Below are 20,159 nucleotides of genomic sequence, written 5' to 3' on the forward strand. Positions count from 1 at the left end.
TATTTATATTATGTATATTTGCATAAAATTATGTTTAATTTAAATTTAATAATTTTAAATATGAATATATAAGAAATTTATATATAATATTTTTTTATTAAAGTTTAATAGTTATGGATATATTGGATATTATTAAAAAAGAATACTTTTTTTTTTTTAATATTTATAATTCTAATATTTTAAATTTTTTATAAATGCGAATGGCAGTAAAATTAATATAATTAGTTTAATGACTGATAATTAAAAACTAATTAAACAGCAATATTCAATATTTAGGTTCATACTTAATACTATACATATAATCGTTACATTATTCTTAAAAGAAAATATTCTTACATTATCACTTACAAACTATACATTTACATTGTTGATTATTTATCAACTTTTTATATACGCATATTAAAATAAATGCATACAGTCATATTAAAAAAAAATGACGTATTCAAATATTTAAAATAAATATTAAACTTACATTTTATAAATTGTCAATTATTATATTATTATTATGAAAATTTTCTAGGAACATTTAATTAAAGTTAGTAGTATATGAAGACTTAAAATATTCAAGCGTTTATACGAATTTCTATAAAACATTCGTTGGATTACAATGGTAAATAATCTATTTATATTATTATGTTATATGCAATTTTCGTAATAAGCACGCAAATAAATGGAAGCACGCAAATAATATAAAATCATACACAACCATATTCGTACCATACTTGGTTGCCTGTTTTTGAATCTTTATCCACAGGTGTTTCCATCATTGTTTCCTCTTGTCCTACATTTTTCATTCCGCTATTATTAAGATTTTTTGATTCATTTATAACTGCTGATACTTTATTATATATCAGAACCGGTCGTGGTTCTACTTGCACTTCTGATCTTGAAGTTTGTTCTAACAATATAGAACGTCTATCATCTCCCTGTTCCTATAATAAGCATTTCATATACAAGAAAAGAGAATTTTTCTATTTTACTAGAAAAAAATTTATAGAAAAAATATATTAATAAATTTTCATTCATACATACTGGTAATGTAGTTGAAGGTGGTGGAGAATCATCAGTATAATACACTGTTCTTCTGGTTCCTGGATGACCAAGAGACAATGCATCTGATCCAAGACCTCTAGCTGATCCTAAAATTAATTATAAATTTCCTTATTAATAATATTTTTATTTATTTATTTATTTACTTATAAAAAATAATATAATATGAATAAATAAAAAAATAATTTAATAATTTGTAAGAAATAAATATTCTTTATTTTAATGCATGAAATATATTTTACTGCATTTTATTACTGCAATTATACAGCATATTATATATAACATATTTAAATTGCATCTTTACCTGCTATGCGATGATCTTCTGTACTAGCATCAGAATCATTTCCACCAGATTCTGATTCATAAGTTTTTCCTTCTGAGTGTTTGGAATCTTCCGCCCAAGATCGTCGATTCTAATATATATATATATATATATGTATATATAATTTATATATAAAGGTTTTTTAATTTTTTAAATTTTAAAGTTTATTTTAATTTTTATTAATTTTTTGATATTTATATTAAATATTTATGTGCGTCAATTTTTCACCTTATTAAGAAACTCAGATCCAACTTTCCGAACTCTTCGCACAAAATTAGCTCCGAATCCTTTTCTTTAAATATAAATAAAATATAAATAAAAGTACACACACACACATATATATATAAAAATTTATAAAATAAATAATTAAAAAAATTTATATTTAAATGTACAAAAATACTTACTTTTTTGGAGTGCAACTTTCTAATTTTCTATAATGTTCCATAATCTTATCTTCCAATTTTTCTTTTTGCCTATATAAATGATTCACTTTATCCCTAAAATATTTATTATTAATATACATAACATATTATATAATAATACAATATAATATATAATATATTTATCATAAATATATTAAATAATATTTTTATTATTAAATTAATATAACTAAATTATGTAACTAATAATTTTAAAAAAAAACTCAAACATAATTACTACTATATTTATTAAATTTAATAATATTGAATTTTAGTTTTTAAAATACTAACGTGTACATTTTCTCTTCCATATGATAATGTTCTTTATCTTCGAGTGAATGAGTCAAAAGTTCATGATATTGACTAAACAATAAACTAATATGATCCATTAACGATCGCCTATCATTATCTAAACCGGAATTCATATGTAATAGCATCTAATAAATAAAATATAATATAAGATAATAATAAATATATGTTAAATATAACATTATATAATTCAATATTAATTTATACCTCACATCGTTGATTTAATGTATTGATTTGAAATTCTAAATTCGAACATCTTTCATCTCTGCTGCTAAGTTCGCCTTGCATTTCTGTTAATTTTAGACTTAATCGATTTGTTTCAATCTTATTTTTCCGATAATCTTCCTGCAAATTTCTATATTCCATTTTTAATTTTTCTGTAGCAGTGTACAAATTTCTAAAATCATCCTAAAATAATTAAGAAATTAAATTTGTAATATTCATAATTTATCTATCTTTTTACATTTATTTAATACCTTGAGTTTTGAATGTTCTCCTCTTAAATTATTCAAACTTTTCGCATCACTGACCAATGATTCTTTTTCAGTTTGCAATATCTTATTTCTTGCTTTTAACCCTTCGTAAGATTCGCGTAACATTCTTATTTCATTTTTTACATCTCGCAAATTTGATTTCAAAGCATCGTGTTCGTGGAATAAATTTTCATATTCATTATTTAATTGTTCATGCAATGATTGCAAAGTAACTTGGTCATGAAGAAGTTGTGTGTGTGCTTGTTGTTGTGCGCTTCGTTCTTTTAACAACTAAATTAAAACATTTAATAATAAAGATTTAAAAATTAAAATTTATAATAATATTAATATAAAATTATTTAGCTTCTTTTAATATTTTTAGTATAATATTAATTACACATATAAATAGATGTGATACACACACACACACATACACACACATATATATATATATAAGACATAATTGTAAGCATTAGATATTACATAGATAAAGTTTAATAAAAATAAAATATATATTTACCTCTTCTTTTTCAGCAACAAGTTGCGAATTTGCAAGTTGCAACGCTGTATGTTGTGCTGTTAAAGAATTATTTTGAGATTGTAATGTTGTTATCTGTACTTGAAGTTTCGCGTTTTCAGATAAAAAGCTTTCCGATGCTGTTTGTGCAGTAACTAATTTCATATTTAAATGTTCTTGCTCTTTCTAAAACAAGGAAATTATATTATAAATTATTATGTTTCATAATGATAAATATTTTTTAATATAGTATCTTTTTTTCTTTTTTATTAATTATTTTTACATACTTTAAGTGATTCTACTGTCGCTTCTAATTTATTATGAATACTGCTAGTTACAGTATTCTCGGAATTTATAGACTCAGGTACTGATTTTTCGCTAGAACAGGAATTATTTGATTTCAATATATAGTCAATCACTTCCGGAATTTGCGCAATTCTGTAATTATTAAATATTAGTCATTAATTTAAGATTTTAAATTTTTATCAATTTAAGAATTTTAATTAAAATTTGAAATTTCATTACTTTTTAATAATATCATCCAATGGAAGAGATAATAACATATTATCACTGAGACCAAGCTTTTCTAAAACTGTATATAGTTGTTGAGTATTCAATTTTTCAGCTACTAAATTCGATTGTAAAATTTCTAATGTTTCCCTATCGATCGCTGCTCGTGAATCTAATTCTTTACTAGATCTTTCAATTTCTTGTAACCTGTCAATAAACAAATATTTCTTTATTAGTAAAAGAGCATTTATCTGGAAACGTATAAACATTTTCAAAAATATGAATGATATTTAAATAATATTGACAAAAATGTTTCAGAGAAAAATTGTTCATCTGGCGATCGGATCTTCATCTTTATTTGATCCTGATATATTAAAAAGTTTTATGAATTATGTTTAAATTTTTAAATATGAATCTTTTTTTTTTTTTGAAAATATTTTGATGTCATGCTAAAAGATAAAAAAAAAATTATTAAAAAATTTAAATATAATTATCAAAATCAAATAAATATCCGAATATATTTCTCCTGAAACTTCATAATTTATAACTAAAACATTTTTTTATATCATCCATATTTTTCAAGATATTTATACGTTACCAGATAAATCACATACCCTGTACATACTATTTGAAATATTTTATACCTTGAAATTTGTGTAACAGAATCATGAAGTTCCTGTTCAAGTTGTGTTACTTTTCTTTCTAAAACTTCAATACTATTTGTTGCTTTATCCAATGCAACATCCTTATCCTGAAATTTATCTCGCTAAGTAAAATTTAATTTAATAATTTATTACATGAAAATTAAAAATATAATTAATTTTAAATTTAAATAAAATAATTTAAAATGATAAAAATATAAATTAAATTATTTTTATTAATTAATTAAATTAGAAAATTATTAAATTAAATAATTAATTTAAATAAAATAATTAATCATTCTTATAATAATATTTTATAAAATTCATACTTCTATCGTTTCTCGATATCGATGAATATCGCGTTGTGCTACATCTTTCTCTTTTTCTACTGCCACAAGTTTCGATTCAAGATCAAGACATTTAGAATTAATTTCTTTTACATTATTTTCGATAATTTTTAATTCTTCAATTTTTTGATTCGCAAGTTCTAAACTACGTTCTAAATCATCTGCACGTCTTTGAACACTTTCTAATAAAGATTGAACACGTTGTTTTTCTTTCACTGCTATATCATAATTTTTTTCCAGTTCTATTATTTTTGTATGTTGAGTCTAAAAATTAATAAATACAAAAATAAAACATTGAACATAAAAATATTAAGATAATGTAAAAAAAATTTTCATGAAATACCTGAAATTCTTGTTGTTGTTTTTCAGACGATGCTCTCTGATTTTTTAATGAATTTTGTAATTTTTTATTTTCCTCTAATGCTTGTTTCCATACTAATTCCAAGTCTGAATTTTGTTGAGTTAATCTTTCAATATTATCATTTAACGATTCGATTTTTAAAGATAATTTCTTTTTTTCTTTTTCTAATTCCAATACACGTGATGAATTTTCATGAAATGAATTTTCTTTTAAAGAATCAATTAAAGTAACCAATCGACGGTTTTCCAATTCTAATTTTAGAGCTCGTGTTTGTGCATTATTTGTTAATTGTTCAGATAATCTGTTATCAGCATGTGCTATATAAAATGTAAATATACATTACATTTATATATGATAGAAAAATAAAATATTATTATATATTAAAAATTATTTTTTTTATTACCTGGTTCTTCAGAATCACTTATAGAACTAGATAAGGCAGCTTCATTTGCAGCAGCTTTTGTTAATTTATGCAACTGAGTATTTTCTTCAACTAATTCTTGATATTTTTCTTTATCAGCCGCACGTTCCTTAAAAGTTCAATCAAAGTTAAAAAAAAAAAAAATTAAATTTATCAGTGCATTTTAATCTTTACTTATAGATTTACATACCAATGCCATATCGTTCAATAATTGTTTGTATTTAATAATTTCGGATTCGAGTTCCAATACTTTATCCGCCCTTCTTCTCGATGAATTTAATTGATCTTCAAGCATTTCTCTAGTATCCATTAAAACTCTAAAATAAAAAAATATTTTTTGTAAAAAAAATATATTTAAATTATATATAAAAAGTTAAAGAAAATTCATGAATATACCTGTTATCTTCACGTAATTCCTCTATACGTGTTTTATAAAATTCTATATCTGTAAGTTTCTCTCTATATCTTACTACTTCTAATTCCAATCGATCAGCACGATCTGCTCTTTCAATTACAGCATCTAATTCATCTCTATAAGACTTTGCTGTGCGTGCTTCATGCATCAATTCTTGATTCTAAAAAAGTAATAAAAATATTACAAATATATAAATATAGATTTGTAATATTATTACTGAAAATTACTTATTAAATATACTAAAAATAAATAACAAATGTTAACGAAATAAATGGTTAGACTTTAATACCGCATTTTGCTATTCATAAAAAAAAATTATATAAACATAATATAACTCTCTTACTTTTCAAAATATAAATACTTCTTGTTTAAATTAAAATTTTACGTTATCAGAGACTTATTTTACGTTAAATAGAGAATTATAAATATTATCATTTTCTTCTATTATAAGTAAACAATGTCCTGACAAATGTCTTGACATTGAAAATAATATGATATAATCATAATAAATTAGTCTTTATCTATATTTGTGATGTATGATAAATGTGAATTCGATTACTGTGTCACGGCAGCGATATACGAATGCAGCGTGTGGTAACAATAAAATTGACTGAAAGAAATTAAATATTTATATTAATGCTGCAAAATTCTGCGAAATAATAAACTAAGAATTTTAGAAATCTTCAATAAGAAATTTTATCTTCAATAGTTCAAAACATTAATTTTAAAATAAATATATATTTACAGAAAATATATTTACAGATCATTTTCAATAATTCAAAAAGTAAGTATCATATATTCTTATAACATTATTTATATGATATTATTTAAAACAAAAAAATATTCGTATTTCAAAAAGAAAAAAATGCTTTATAGATTTATTTATAATCTTTTTCCATTCTTATGAAGAGCAAAATATAACATTGAAATTTAACTACTTATTTTATTAAATAATCAGTTCACTTAATTCATTTTTTTTACGTATATAAAAAATAATATCATACCTCTTGTTTTAATTTAGTTATTAACATTTTATGATACTCAAGTTCTTCTTTACATTCCAACAATGCTTCTGTTTTTTCTTCTCTATAAATAATTAACAAAAGAAAGAATATATCAAATATAAAAGTAATTAGAAATATTATATAATTTCAAAGTTACTATGTCAAAAATTATAATACATACAATTCTTGACGTTGTTTTCTAACTTTTGATTTCCAATCAGCCAATTCAACTGCATAATGATGATTTTCTTCTCGTTCTGACTTAATAACAGGATTAGATTGTTGCACTTTATTTATTTCTTCAGCTTCAACACTAATTGATGAATCATTTCTTTCAACACTTTCATTTATAATAGTATCTCGCCATTTCTGTTAAATCAATCAATATTTTGTATTTATACTAATGTAACACACAATAACATTGATATAATTACCTGACGATATAAATCTAATTCTTGAGACATATTTTTTATTTGTGTAAATAAATATCCCATATTTACATTCTCCATTGCATCTTGAGTAATAACTATATCTTGATGATCTGTAACCTAAAATATAAAATATTTTAATGCAAAAAAAAAAAAAAATAAAAAATAATAGAAATTGAATAATAGAAATTAAAAATTTAAAAAACATACTTGTTTAATACATTCTACTATTGAAAGTTGAGTATCAACATTTAACGTTTTTATATTTGTAATAAATTTTTCTTTATTAGGACATTGAACAGCACAACCAAGGAGTAATAATAATAATAATTTCATTTCAGCAATATATAATTGTGGCTCTTTGCCTAAGTTCACAGTATCTGGTAACCTTAGAAGTAAATGACCTAATTCTTCTTCATAAAATTGTTTCATATTATCTACAATAACTTTTAAATTTTTTGTGCGAATTGATGGATTTCCTTCTGGAGGTATAATTTCATTATATAGTGGTTCTGGATCTCTATAAAATATAAAATTTTGTAAAATATTTCAATATAAAAATTTTTTTAAAAAATAGATATATATAAATTAAAATTATTAAAATACTTACATTTGCAAAAATACATTGTGTAATAATACACCACCCACTAAATCATCATAACTAGTTAATGAATTAGGATCCTCTAAGCAACTAACAAACTATTACATAAAAAATATATTATTAATAATTTGGATGTTAGTAATTTGAATAATTTTATTATTATATATTATTAAATTTATAAAATTAACTTCACATTTAATAATTATTTAAAAAAATATTATAATATAAAACAAACATTTAATAATTATTTAAAAAAACACTTTATAATAAAAAACAAATAAATCATAAAACTTTAGAAAAGAAGAAACTTACCCATGTTACTAAAGGCCCAGACAATAAATCATCAATTTCAGAAGATGCCATTTTATATACTTTCACATTAATATGTAATAATTAATATTATCATTTCTTTTTATAAAAAGAAAATTTCTATTTATTTAAAAATTTGGTATAATAATATATGATATAAGAAGTAATTTCATTAAAAGAATTATAAATTACTTATGTATAATAAAATATGTAATAAAATAAATAAATTTTAAAAATTAGATATGATTTATAGAATATGCAAAAAGATTTATAGTTTCATAAAAATAAATATTTTTTTCTCTGTCTTTATTTATTGTAATTATATATTTACTTGCATTTACTATGTATGTATGTATATATATTATAAAAGAATTTTATAATTTCAAATAATTAACTATTGTTCTATAGTTAATTTCTAACAACGATAATTAATTTAATGTTTCAATAATTTTATGATACTTAATTTCATCTATTTCTTGATGTTTATTCAACATTTCATGTATATTTTACTACACATGCAACAACAAAAGAAAATATAACTGTACACTTTTATATCCTTATTCAATAAAATATATTAATTATATTTTATACGAATTATTTAATATCTTATCACTATTTGTTGAAGTACTTGAAGCGTATAAGACATTATACAATTTTTAAGAACACTTTGCATTGATAGACGAAGAGATTAAGACGATCAAATGTACATGTTCAACAATATAAACAAAATCTACATCTTGCAAACTAAAGAAACATGTATATACAAACATGACTGATTTAACGCCGGCTCAAAATTGTCTGTCTTTTTGATTGGTCAACATGATATATCAGCGTACTCTAACGGATGCTATTAGAATTAGGAATAAATTTTATATAAGTTTTCAAAAAATAAAGAAAATTTTCTGCCATTGGTAAATAATATTTTTATTACATTATATATTTTTTGAATTTAAAATAAATAATTTTTTCTTTTTTTTTAAATTATTTGAAATTTATAAAATAATATTAATTGATTAACTTAAACAAATTTCATAATAAATAAAATAATTTTTAAATTTCTAATTAATTTGTAAATATGTCTTTTCATTTCTAGAGACTTAATTATGGTTGAACAAAAATTATTTAAATATTGTTTAATTTAAGAATAAATAACATTTTCTTATTTAAAGCAAATATTATATTATAAAAATTATACATATTATAAAATTATATATACTTGACAAAATAGTAATATTTAAAAATATATGTATATATTTTTTGATGTATTCAAAATCTTGAAAATTTTACTTTAATTTGATCTTCATTTAATTTTATTTTAATTCAAACAATTAAATATTATAATTATATAATTATATAATAATATAATTAAATATTAATTTATATGTTATAAAAATATAATTTAATCAATTTAGTAATTTTAGCGAAAAATGTTTAAAAAAATTTTCTTTACCGTTATAATATACATACATATATATAATAATGTATACATAAATAATATATATATATATATAATACTTATAATAAAATTTAAACAATTGAATAAAGATGTTTCGCTTCTCAATACTACTTAATGTCTATTTACGAAAATCATATTTTTATTTATTTTAAAAATTAAATTATATGACTATATCAATTTCAATTATATAAAATATTATAAATTATTTATATACAATCTTTCAATATTTATTAAAAATATAACAATGTACATAACGATATAAAATATGATTCAAAATTGTAAACAATTTACTTGTAAAGAATGATGAAAATAAATATATGCAATTCTCAATCAAGTAAATTTATTTTATGGCATCGAATTAAATGATTATAATTGAATGGTGTTTTTTTTTTTTTGCCAAATTTATATAATAATAGAGATTAAATAATATTGTTACAATAAAAAATTTTTAAATTGGAATATAGAAATGTCGAACGCATGTTTGCATGAAAGTTAAAATATAGATAAGTACTTGCCTATATGTTGATTAGAAGTACCTGAGTGTGTGCAAAAGACACGTTGGCTGTGGTGTGAAGCAACGTAGCTTCAGATTTTTTGAATAATGATTCTGTTCATTATGATATAATTTTTAATATTATTGTAATACGTTTAAAGAAATAATTTGTTGAAATATATATTATTTCATAATCTATGCATTTTTATTTAAGGTATTTAATAATTGATATTTGCTTTTCTTTATAAATAAAATTGTTTATTATAATATTTCAATATTTTGATTACATATGGATGATATAATGATTACTTGTGTATTACACATTTTTTTTTATATTCATTTTTATCTTTATTCATTTGTTATTAATGTTTAATCAATTTTATTGTATATTCATATTTTTTACTTTAAATATAAAGTACATTTTAATAAATTAAATTTTCTAATAATAATATAATTACTTAATTTTTATTTTAGATATAATTATCTTAAACAAAATGAGAATTATACAATTAAAACGAAATCGCCTTTTCAATATTATTATCTGCACAATATTTGTTCTTTACGTGTTATATATTGTTGTAAACTATTTTTCTGAAAAACCTATCAATAATTTAAAAATATATTGGTCTGATGGTTTAAAAGATAAACAGGTAAATATATTATTATAATTTCGTATTAATAAAATTCTTAAAACATAAGATTTATATATTTTATTGTTAAATTACATAGTTTTTATAAAAAAATTTTATTCAGAAATAAATTGCAAAAATTAATTTTAATATGTAAATACATTTACATTTATTAATAATTTAAATATATAAAATTATTATTAGTAATTTAAATATGTTATAATAAATATTATATTGTCATAACATATTATAAATTTTTGTAGGTTCCAATTCTATCAAAAGAACTTGGTAACTTTGAACCAAAACGTATATCAATGAGAAATGGCCCTGGAGAAAAAGGTAAACCTCATATTCTTAGGGATGATCAACAGAATGATGTTCAACAATCAGAAATCGATTATGGTATGAATATGGTATGCTCTGATGAAATTTCATTAGATAGATTAATTCCTGATACTAGAATGCCTGAGTAAGTCAATATTGTTTTCTATTTTTTAAACAATAATTTTATAATATTATTTAAATTAAATTCTAAAATTTAAATAACATTTTGGTAAAATAAATATACCATAAATAATATTTCAAATAAATAGTTTTTTTATAATGATTATTAATGAAAGTTAAAAAATTTTAGAATGTAATTACATGAAAGAAAAAATAACAATATATTATTAGTATATTATATTTTAATTAGACACCATTATGATAAATATATTATAAATGTTATATTCATTTATTTTATTTATAGATGTAAACATTGGAATTATCCAGAAATGTTACCTAGAACTAGTGTAATTATTGTATTTCACAATGAAGGCTGGTCTGTATTAATGAGAACTGTTCACAGTGTTATAAATCGTACTCCACCACAATTTTTGGAAGAAATTTTGCTTGTAGATGATTTTTCTGATAAAGGTGAATATCATAATAATATAATAAAATATAATAATAATATAATAAAAATATTAATTAAATTAGAAATAATAAAAAATTTCATGCAGAATTATTCATGAAAAATTATATATAAGATTATAATATAAATTTATATATGTATAAAATATATTTATTAATAAAATATTTTTATAGATAATTTAAAGGGAGAACTAGAGTCTTATATTGAACGATGGGGAGATAAAGTTAAATTAATAAGAAATGATAAAAGAGAAGGATTAATAAGAACAAGATCACGTGGTGCACGTGAAGCTAAAGGCGAAGTTATAGTATTTTTGGATGCACATTGTGAAGTTAATATTAATTGGTTACCACCTCTTTTAGCTCCCATAGCTGCTGACAGGTAATTTTTCCTTTATTGAATAATTTCCATACTGAAAAGTAGCGTATTATGATATCCTTATCTGTGATAATATTCTTTTAACAGTTAAAATTATAAATATATAATTCAAAAATTCAAAGAAATAGTGAAAGAAAGAATTTATGAACATGGTCCATTCGCAGTGGACCAATGATGGCTCACAATAATTGCTAGAAGGAAAATTTTTATTAGAGAAACAAAAATATTCTTTACTGCATTCTTCAAGTAAGGTAGATGCAAAAAAAGATTTAAAGTGTTAAGGATTTAATACAAATGTTATTTTTCTATAATTCAATTTAATATCCATTTAAATTTAAAATTCTACAAAACGCTTACTTTTCTCTTTGGATAGAATATGTTTTTATTTGTAAATTTCATAAATAAAATTAATCACATCTGTTAAATTTTAGAACTGTAATGACAGTTCCCATTATTGATGGTATTGATCACAAGACATTTGAATATCGACCTGTATATCAAGAAGGACATTTGTATCGAGGTATTTTTGAATGGGGAATGTTATATAAAGAAAATGAACTTCCTGCACGAGAGAAAAAAATTCGACCTTATAACAGCATGCCGTACAAGTAATTTGTTTTAAAAAATATACTTAGACACACAGAACAAAATTATTTAACATTTATGTATTAGGAAAACACTCAATTTAGGTCTCCTACTCACGCTGGTGGCTTATTCGCGATAAATCGTGAATATTTTTTGTCATTGGGTGGATATGATGATGGATTACTTGTATGGGGTGGAGAGAACTTTGAACTTTCATTTAAAATATGGCAATGTGGAGGAAGCATTCTTTGGGTACCATGTTCACATGTTGGTCATGTATATAGAGGTTTTATGCCTTACACATTTGGTAAATTAGCACAAAAAAAAAAAGGACCACTAATAACTATAGTAAGTAAAATACATTCATTCTTAAATAAATATTACATATTTATTATAGCAATATTTTTCTAATATTTAAGAATTATAATTATTAATGTATTTTGATAAAATGAATATAAAAATTGTAAATTCTTTCTAGAACTACAAGAGAGTTGTTGAAACATGGTTTGATGACAAATACAAAGAGTTCTTTTATACAAGAGAACCATTAGCGCAATTACTTGATCATGGCGATATATCAGAACAGTTAGAGTTTAAAAGACGAAAAAGATGTAAAAGCTTTCAATGGTATATGGAAAATGTAGCTTATGATGTTTTTGATAAGTTTCCAGAATTACCACCTAATATTCACTGGGGAGAAGTAAGAAAAATAATATTTATATTAAAAATATTATTATATATTTTGTTCAATTCATTATTAATTATAATTTCACTGTTTTCAATTACATTTTATCATTATTTTATCATTGCAATTATCATTTTGATATTTAAGAAAATATTTATATTAGTGTATACTTAGCTAGCATCATATCAATACAAATAATTCAATCTCAAAATATTATGTATAAAATCTTTAGATCTATTATCTTTTTTATTAAATTTTAGTTACGAAATGTAGCAACAGGAACATGTTTGGATACAATGAGTCATTCTCCTCCTAGTTTAATGGCAACAACTGATTGCCATGGATTTGGTAATAATCAGGTAATTTTAAATTATTTTTAAACAATTTTTTTTTAATTTTATAAACTATTATTATAAATATGAATTATAATTTATATTTTCCAGTTAATTAGATTAAATGCAAAGGGTCAATTAGGTGTTGGAGAACGTTGCATATCCGCAGATAATCAAGGAGTAAAATTCGTATTTTGTCGCTTAGGGACTGTAGATGGTCCATGGCAGTATGATGAAGTAAATATCATTAAACATACTATTTTCTTATTGAATTTTTATCTCATTATGAATTTTATATTTTATAAAAATAATTAATTTTTGTAGAAAACAAAAACGCTTTTACATAGAGTGCACAAAAAGTGCATGGCACTTCATCCTCAAACTCAACAATTATCATTAATGCCATGTGATATCAATAATACGTATCAGCAGTGGTCCTTCCATCAAGTTCATCCACAATGGTGAAGAAACGTAAGTACTGGTGCTACTTATACTACATATGAAACGTTTTATGCTGAATCAGAGATTTTTGGCAAAACTTTACCTATGCATTAATTTTTTTTTATATGATAAATTGTAGTTAAAACACATGGTATTTTAGTTTTCTCATAAATTTAAATACTTATGCAAAATTAAAAATGCGAATAAGAACATAAAATTACAACATAAATTTTTTTAAAAATAATAACAATAATTAAACTCTATGAAAAAAAAATATTAATTAATATTAATAACATATCTGTTATATTGATATCATTTGAAATTATTTTTTATATATTTCACAATCAAAGTGTTCAAATACAATTTATAATGTTAATAATTTATGATCATTGATAGAATCAACAATTTATTTGATTTGTTATAATTTCAATGAAACCTATTTTGATACAATATAATAATATAATTTATTAAAATATATTCATGATTTTTTTACACAATTATCTATAATATCGAATATAATATCTTTCATATTATAGTTTACTACTTACATTTAATTTTATTTTTAGTTTAATCATTTTTCTTAAGAGATAGCATAAAAATGTTAGAATTATTTCTTTTTTGAATAGATAATGTTTATTTTTTTTGAAGTAAAAAAAGAACTATGCAAATGATCACGCAAAAATTATTTAAAAAATGTTCGTAAACATTTACGATAAATATATCGAAGCATTTATTTATGTTTATCATTAATTCGTAAGTAATAATTTTTGAAAATAAAGAAAACTGCATATATTATTTTTATGAGTAATACTAATTTAGAATTTCTTCTAAATATGTATTTCTTACATCGATTATGAATACCGTTCGAAAATATTTACATACATTAATATTTAATAAATAATTATATACGCGAATATTTGCGTTCATATTTGCGTTATATGTTTGCACAGACTGTTCAAAAATAAAGATTCATGAACTATTTGCACATACATGGATACACAATTTAAGATACGGTTAAATGTAATATGTACAATTTCAATTATTTTGAAGTTCATTTCGCTTATTATCAATGTAACGTAAAAATGTGTGCTTCCATTTTCGACTGATTCTTCTTAAGAGAGCATGTTACTGATATAGTTTTGTAATGGTTTTTAATTTTTTAAAATACACTTTCAGGCAAAAAGTTACTTATCATAATGTAAAAAAAAACGTAATGTTTTATCAAAAATTATGTATTGAAAAATAAAATAGATATTTATAACATTCTGTGTTTGAATTTACAACAATTCTGTGTTTAATTTGTTCTGATTATAAATTTTATTATGAAATCTTATTATGTATATTGTCACATTATACAGTTTATAAATTCATATGAAAATTCATATAAAAAGATATTTTATTATTATGCTAATTGTTTCAATAAATAAATGTTTATTTACGAATTTTTTAAATAATCATTCATCAACAAATTATTATATTGTTTTCCTAATTATATAATTTATCATAATCACAGTCAAATTTGATAAATTTAACGACTAGATCTAATTTTATGAATACAGTCAATATCTCACACATGAACATTAATCAAGAAGTTTAAGCGATAATGATAATGGTGTAACTCGAGTTTCTATAGTTGTTGGTCTTGTAGATGTCTGAAATAATCATATAAATTATCTGATATTTAATTTTTGTAAACAAGAGATAAAGAGATTTACCTTATTGCGATCTCTAATATTAAATGCACCATAAACAATAGGATTCATACAAGAATTTGTACAAGCAAATAGAAAGAGTCCTTTCTGGATTCGTTGATCAATTTTATATGCTGAATTTCGATCAATCCAGTACCTACATAATCGTAATATATATAAAATACATAATATTTATCTATAATCATATTAATACACGCTAGAAAATAATAACATTTACCAAAGACTCATGACATAATATGGTGTCCAGCAAATAAAAAATACAGCTATAATAATCACTGTCATCTTTAAAGTTCGTATTTTTGCTCGTGTAAGAAAACCTATTGAAGAACGACGAATCTTATCTGAAATTCATTAATGGTTTATTAATTTTTAGAAAAGTGTGATAACTTGTATTTGTTCTTTAATTTTTAATATAAATTTAAAGATGTTTTTCAAAAAGATGAAAACATTAAAATAAAGAATAAATAAATTTTTGTATAGGTTTTTATAAAAATTCCTATATAAAATATAAAAATAATTCTTTATGATTTTTTTTTTCTATTTTTTTTTACAATTATTTTATTTTTATTTTTTTTTTTTTTTTGTTTTTTGTTTCAAATATCAACAATATAATATCAAAATATAAACAAAAAAAAAATTAAAAAGTACATCAATTTGAAAAAAATAGTTTTGAAAAAATGTCATCAAAACTCGTTATTTTTAATTTTTTTAATATTTATTTATTACATCTATTTATTATTTTTTAAATTTTTGAAAAAAAAAAATATCAATAAAGAAAAAATTTTGTTTCTAAAAGATTTCTTTAACATAAATTTTTCCGTACCATCTTCGCTTTTTTTTGACCTTCTACGTATTTCCAATAAAATACTCGTATAAGTGTATATTATTACCACTAGAGGAAACCAATACATCATAATCATTCCAAAGAGAGAATAAGTTATTTCATGAGTATATGTTGGAAAAGCATTAAACGTGACACACTGTGAATACCATGTGATATTTGGATGAGTTTCTAGATGAAATACAATCGTCTAAAAAAAATATATGTAATAAGAAAAATCAAATTTCTAATCAATGACAATTAATAGATATTAAGAGACAATAATAGAAATAACAAGAATATGTAAAAAATTAGTATTATATTAAAAAAGATCTTTTATGCCCTTAGGAAATTTCCTATTTCAAAATTTATTGCTTTAAAAATAAACATTGAATGATACAAGAAAAAAATATAACATATTATGTATATGAAACAAAAATAAAGATATAAAATTCTTTATCTGAATTAATTATTTACAATTATTATACCTGAGGTAATGAACACACAATAGATCCTACCCAAGCAAAGGATAGCATAATTTTACCTCTTTTATCAACATCCCACAATTGAAGTGGTTTTATTACTGCATAATATCTGAAGTGAAATAATTAAAGTAAATAAGGCTGGTATTAATAGCATACATTTATTAAATATTATATTAAAAAGAGTAAAAGATAATGTTAAAAGAAAAGTCGCAAAAAATGACAATATCAACACAATATTTAAAAGCTTTTTAGTTAAATTATAATTAATTCCAAAGTATATGATTTCCTAAATATTATTTTATAAATTTTTTTAATATATGATTTTTCATCATATTCTATTTTTTTTTTTCTTAAACAAACTGGATTATCATTATATAAAATGAAATAATAAATAGATGAAAATTGACATCAAGTTTTTTTTTAATAATATAATTTTTCATAAAATGTATCCAATGTAATTAGATACTTATAAAATCAATTGTAATTAATTAATTTTTCATGATAAATGATTATTCATTAATTTATTAACATCTTATGATGTACTGACCTGTCCATACTTATGCATACCAGAACAAAAGATGATAAATATAGGCCAAACATTCTAAAGAAAGCCATTATTCGGCACATCGCGTCCCCTGCTTTCCAAGAAACAGTGATCGCCCAACCAATCTCTAATGGCATCATTAAAAAAGTAACCTGAAAATAGTTCTTTTTTCATTTTTTCTTATAACAAAAGATACTACTAAAATTACGAATAATCATGCCCCAAGTTGAATGAAGTACTGATCTATCCGAAACTCCCACAATTTTTTAATATTCAAATCTTAAATTGGGTTGATCAATGCTGATAAATTTAAAAAAATTTATATTTGTATATAAATACGATGCTCTTTCTTTCAATATGACTTTTCATTTCGAATCTTAATTACTTTATTCTTCATCGTATAATATTTATATCGTTACATTTTCAAATCCATTTTAATCGCTTAACTTAAGATTTAACTTAAGATTCGAATGGGTATTAAATTTAAAAAATTTTTCAGACTCCTGTATTTTCAATGTATTTTTATCACGGTAATATTAGTTACATTTTTCAGTGCCTCATCCAAAGCTTGAACACTTGCACACCTCTAATTGTTTTAACGTGTTACTATTTGAGGAAAATTCATATTGAGTGATACTCACAAGTAGATCAGCGATCGCAAGGTGCATTAACATAATGTGTATCCTCGATTTCGATACACGTTTACGACATGTAATTAATATTAACACCGTCGTGTTCCCGATGGCGGATATTATCATTAACACGCTGTAAAATATAATACTAACAATATGACCTTCGTTGAATCGCATATCAATCGGCAGTTCCGCATAATTCGAATTATTAACCCGCGAATTGTCTAATTCCGTGGTGGTGTTTATTTTTATGCTGCTTCCCATAATGTCAAAACTTTTAGAAACTCTGCTTAAAAAAATTGAATCAGATATAAATAAAATTGCATTTAGATAAATTATTATCGAAATATATTATTTCACGTATATTAATTACATGTTAAGTCGCAATTTTTTATCCTTCGAAAAAAAATTTATATTTTCGTGAATTACGTCAAAAAAATTCGTATGTAGTATCGTAGCATATTTTAATTAAAGATAAATTGAAATGTGATTTTCAGATTAATTTTTAAAATTCGAATTCGATTTATTTTAAGATCGAGACACTTGAAATTTTCGAAAGTCAGAATTTGTCAGAAGGGCAAAAGTCTTAACTTTTTTTTTTTTTTTTTTTAAAAATTAAATTATTTATTGAATATAATTAAACGAAAATATTGTTTATTCAGGTTTAATAGGAATAAAAAAAAATAGTTAAGTCGAAAGTTTTTAAGAGAGATTTCATATCTCTAGTGTTCTTATCTCTAATTTTACTTATCTCTAATAATGTTTAATTACAATTTTTATTAGATTCTTGAAAATTTGATTCTTTCTCGAAAAGATATGGTGTAAATGATACATTGTAATATCACAAATAAATTGTTTGTCACGTGTGAAAAGCGTGTTCATCATTAATTTTTTTCAGTAATCTATATGTATGTAGATTAAATAGAAATATATCATTTTATTCGTAATTTCGTAACGTCGTATATTTTACTATATTCATTTTCTTCTCTGTTACCAAATTTTCCAAATATAGTTTGATATCGATATAATTGTAGCCGACTCACCTTGCTATTTATCGTAATCACCCTGCTAATTATCGTAAAATAGCATATCATTCATTTGTACTTTAATTAGATTATGAATCACCACCTTTCATCTTTTGTGCAATTTGGATTTCCATTAATTTATTCAAATTCTTTCAAATTTCTAATTTTTAATTGATATTTAAATAAAAATAGAGATAATTGTCTGCTTTTCTTTAAGCACATAATGTTCAATTGAACATCACAAAAGAATTTCATTAAACTTTTAAATTTTCTAATTTTCAATTCTTCGATTAATTATCACTTTTTTTTTCTACTTTATTTCTTTTTTGTTTGTTTATTTTATTTTTTTTTTTTTAATTCTTAAAATATAATCACACAAATTGATTTTTAATCAATTCAACAAATTATCCACCATTTCGAACATTTCCAATATTTTGTATAAAATATTCTTTTATATGCTTTATTATGTTTTTCATTTATTTCTGATTAAACTGTTTCACATATTAAATTGTTTCGATGCACATGGATCAAATTAAAAAATATTTGAACAATATATCGAGAAAAATTTATTTACGAGAAGAATTTTAACAAACTATGACACTTTTTGAAAAATTTTCGTAGATAATTCATATCACATATTCATAAAATAAAACTTATTTGTATAAAAGAAGAAATTATAGGAATAAATAGGAATAATATTGATTGCAAAGTTATATGACATCTTAACCGAAAGTTTAAAACATGAATGATTTAATAAAGGAACGACAAATTTTTTTTTTTTTTTTTTTTTTTTTTTTTTATACGAAAAAAAAACACTATGAATACCAAGCAAAAACTGAAGTAGAAATTCCTGTAATAGAACTAACATTTATAAATCCATGTAAATGCTTGGTCCAGTAATC

At 21.7% G+C, this 20,159-nt stretch overlaps 3 protein-coding genes across 5 annotated transcripts; 1 reads left to right on the top strand and 2 right to left on the bottom strand.

The window, feature by feature from the left end:
* Positions 1-146: 146 nt before the first annotated feature.
* Positions 147-8,879, bottom strand: Girdin (protein girdin). Of its 2 annotated transcripts, none has more exons than XM_012494748.3 (23): positions 8,131-8,879; positions 7,828-7,916; positions 7,428-7,737; positions 7,224-7,337; positions 6,971-7,158; positions 6,790-6,871; positions 5,767-5,945; positions 5,561-5,687; positions 5,353-5,479; positions 4,932-5,266; positions 4,571-4,852; positions 4,245-4,351; positions 3,616-3,807; positions 3,378-3,528; positions 3,094-3,276; positions 2,577-2,864; positions 2,308-2,508; positions 2,083-2,228; positions 1,777-1,869; positions 1,601-1,664; positions 1,355-1,463; positions 1,033-1,139; positions 147-932 (listed from the first exon to the last, which is right to left on the bottom strand). In XM_012494748.3, exons 1-23 carry the CDS (start codon positions 8,179-8,181, stop codon positions 696-698), a joined length of 3,762 nt encoding a protein of 1,253 aa, XP_012350202.1. In that variant the 5' UTR covers positions 8,182-8,879; the 3' UTR covers positions 147-695. The 2 variants fall into 2 exon arrangements, with proteins under 2 accessions (XP_012350202.1, XP_086769436.1); XM_086913310.1 differs by having other exon boundaries at positions 4,245-4,366.
* Positions 8,880-10,101: 1,222 nt separating this feature from the next.
* Positions 10,102-15,302, top strand: Pgant7 (N-acetylgalactosaminyltransferase 7). The gene is made up of 11 exons (XM_012494749.3): positions 10,102-10,290; positions 10,551-10,726; positions 10,969-11,174; positions 11,454-11,620; positions 11,792-11,999; positions 12,428-12,604; positions 12,686-12,929; positions 13,060-13,281; positions 13,527-13,625; positions 13,710-13,835; positions 13,923-15,302. The coding sequence occupies exons 2-11, from the start codon at positions 10,571-10,573 to the stop codon at positions 14,061-14,063; spliced, it is 1,746 nt and encodes a 581-aa protein (XP_012350203.2). The 5' UTR covers positions 10,102-10,290; positions 10,551-10,570; the 3' UTR covers positions 14,064-15,302.
* AkhR (Adipokinetic hormone receptor) lies at positions 14,485-20,120 on the bottom strand. Of its 2 annotated transcripts, none has more exons than XM_086913322.1 (8): positions 19,276-20,120; positions 18,242-18,518; positions 17,604-17,752; positions 17,060-17,165; positions 16,575-16,782; positions 15,969-16,092; positions 15,755-15,887; positions 14,485-15,691 (listed from the first exon to the last, which is right to left on the bottom strand). In XM_086913322.1, exons 2-8 carry the CDS (start codon positions 18,494-18,496, stop codon positions 15,620-15,622), a joined length of 1,047 nt encoding a protein of 348 aa, XP_086769448.1. In that variant the 5' UTR covers positions 18,497-18,518; positions 19,276-20,120; the 3' UTR covers positions 14,485-15,619. The 2 variants fall into 2 exon arrangements, with proteins under 2 accessions (XP_086769448.1, XP_086769449.1); XM_086913323.1 differs by lacking the exon at positions 19,276-20,120 and adding an exon at positions 18,606-18,700.
* Between the last annotated feature and the right edge of the window lie 39 nt (positions 20,121-20,159).

This window comes from Apis florea, unplaced genomic scaffold, assembly GCF_048593485.1.
Source record: "Apis florea isolate Af1SG1 unplaced genomic scaffold, ASM4859348v1 contig_3496_pilon, whole genome shotgun sequence".
NCBI lineage: Eukaryota > Metazoa > Arthropoda > Insecta > Hymenoptera > Apidae > Apis > Apis florea.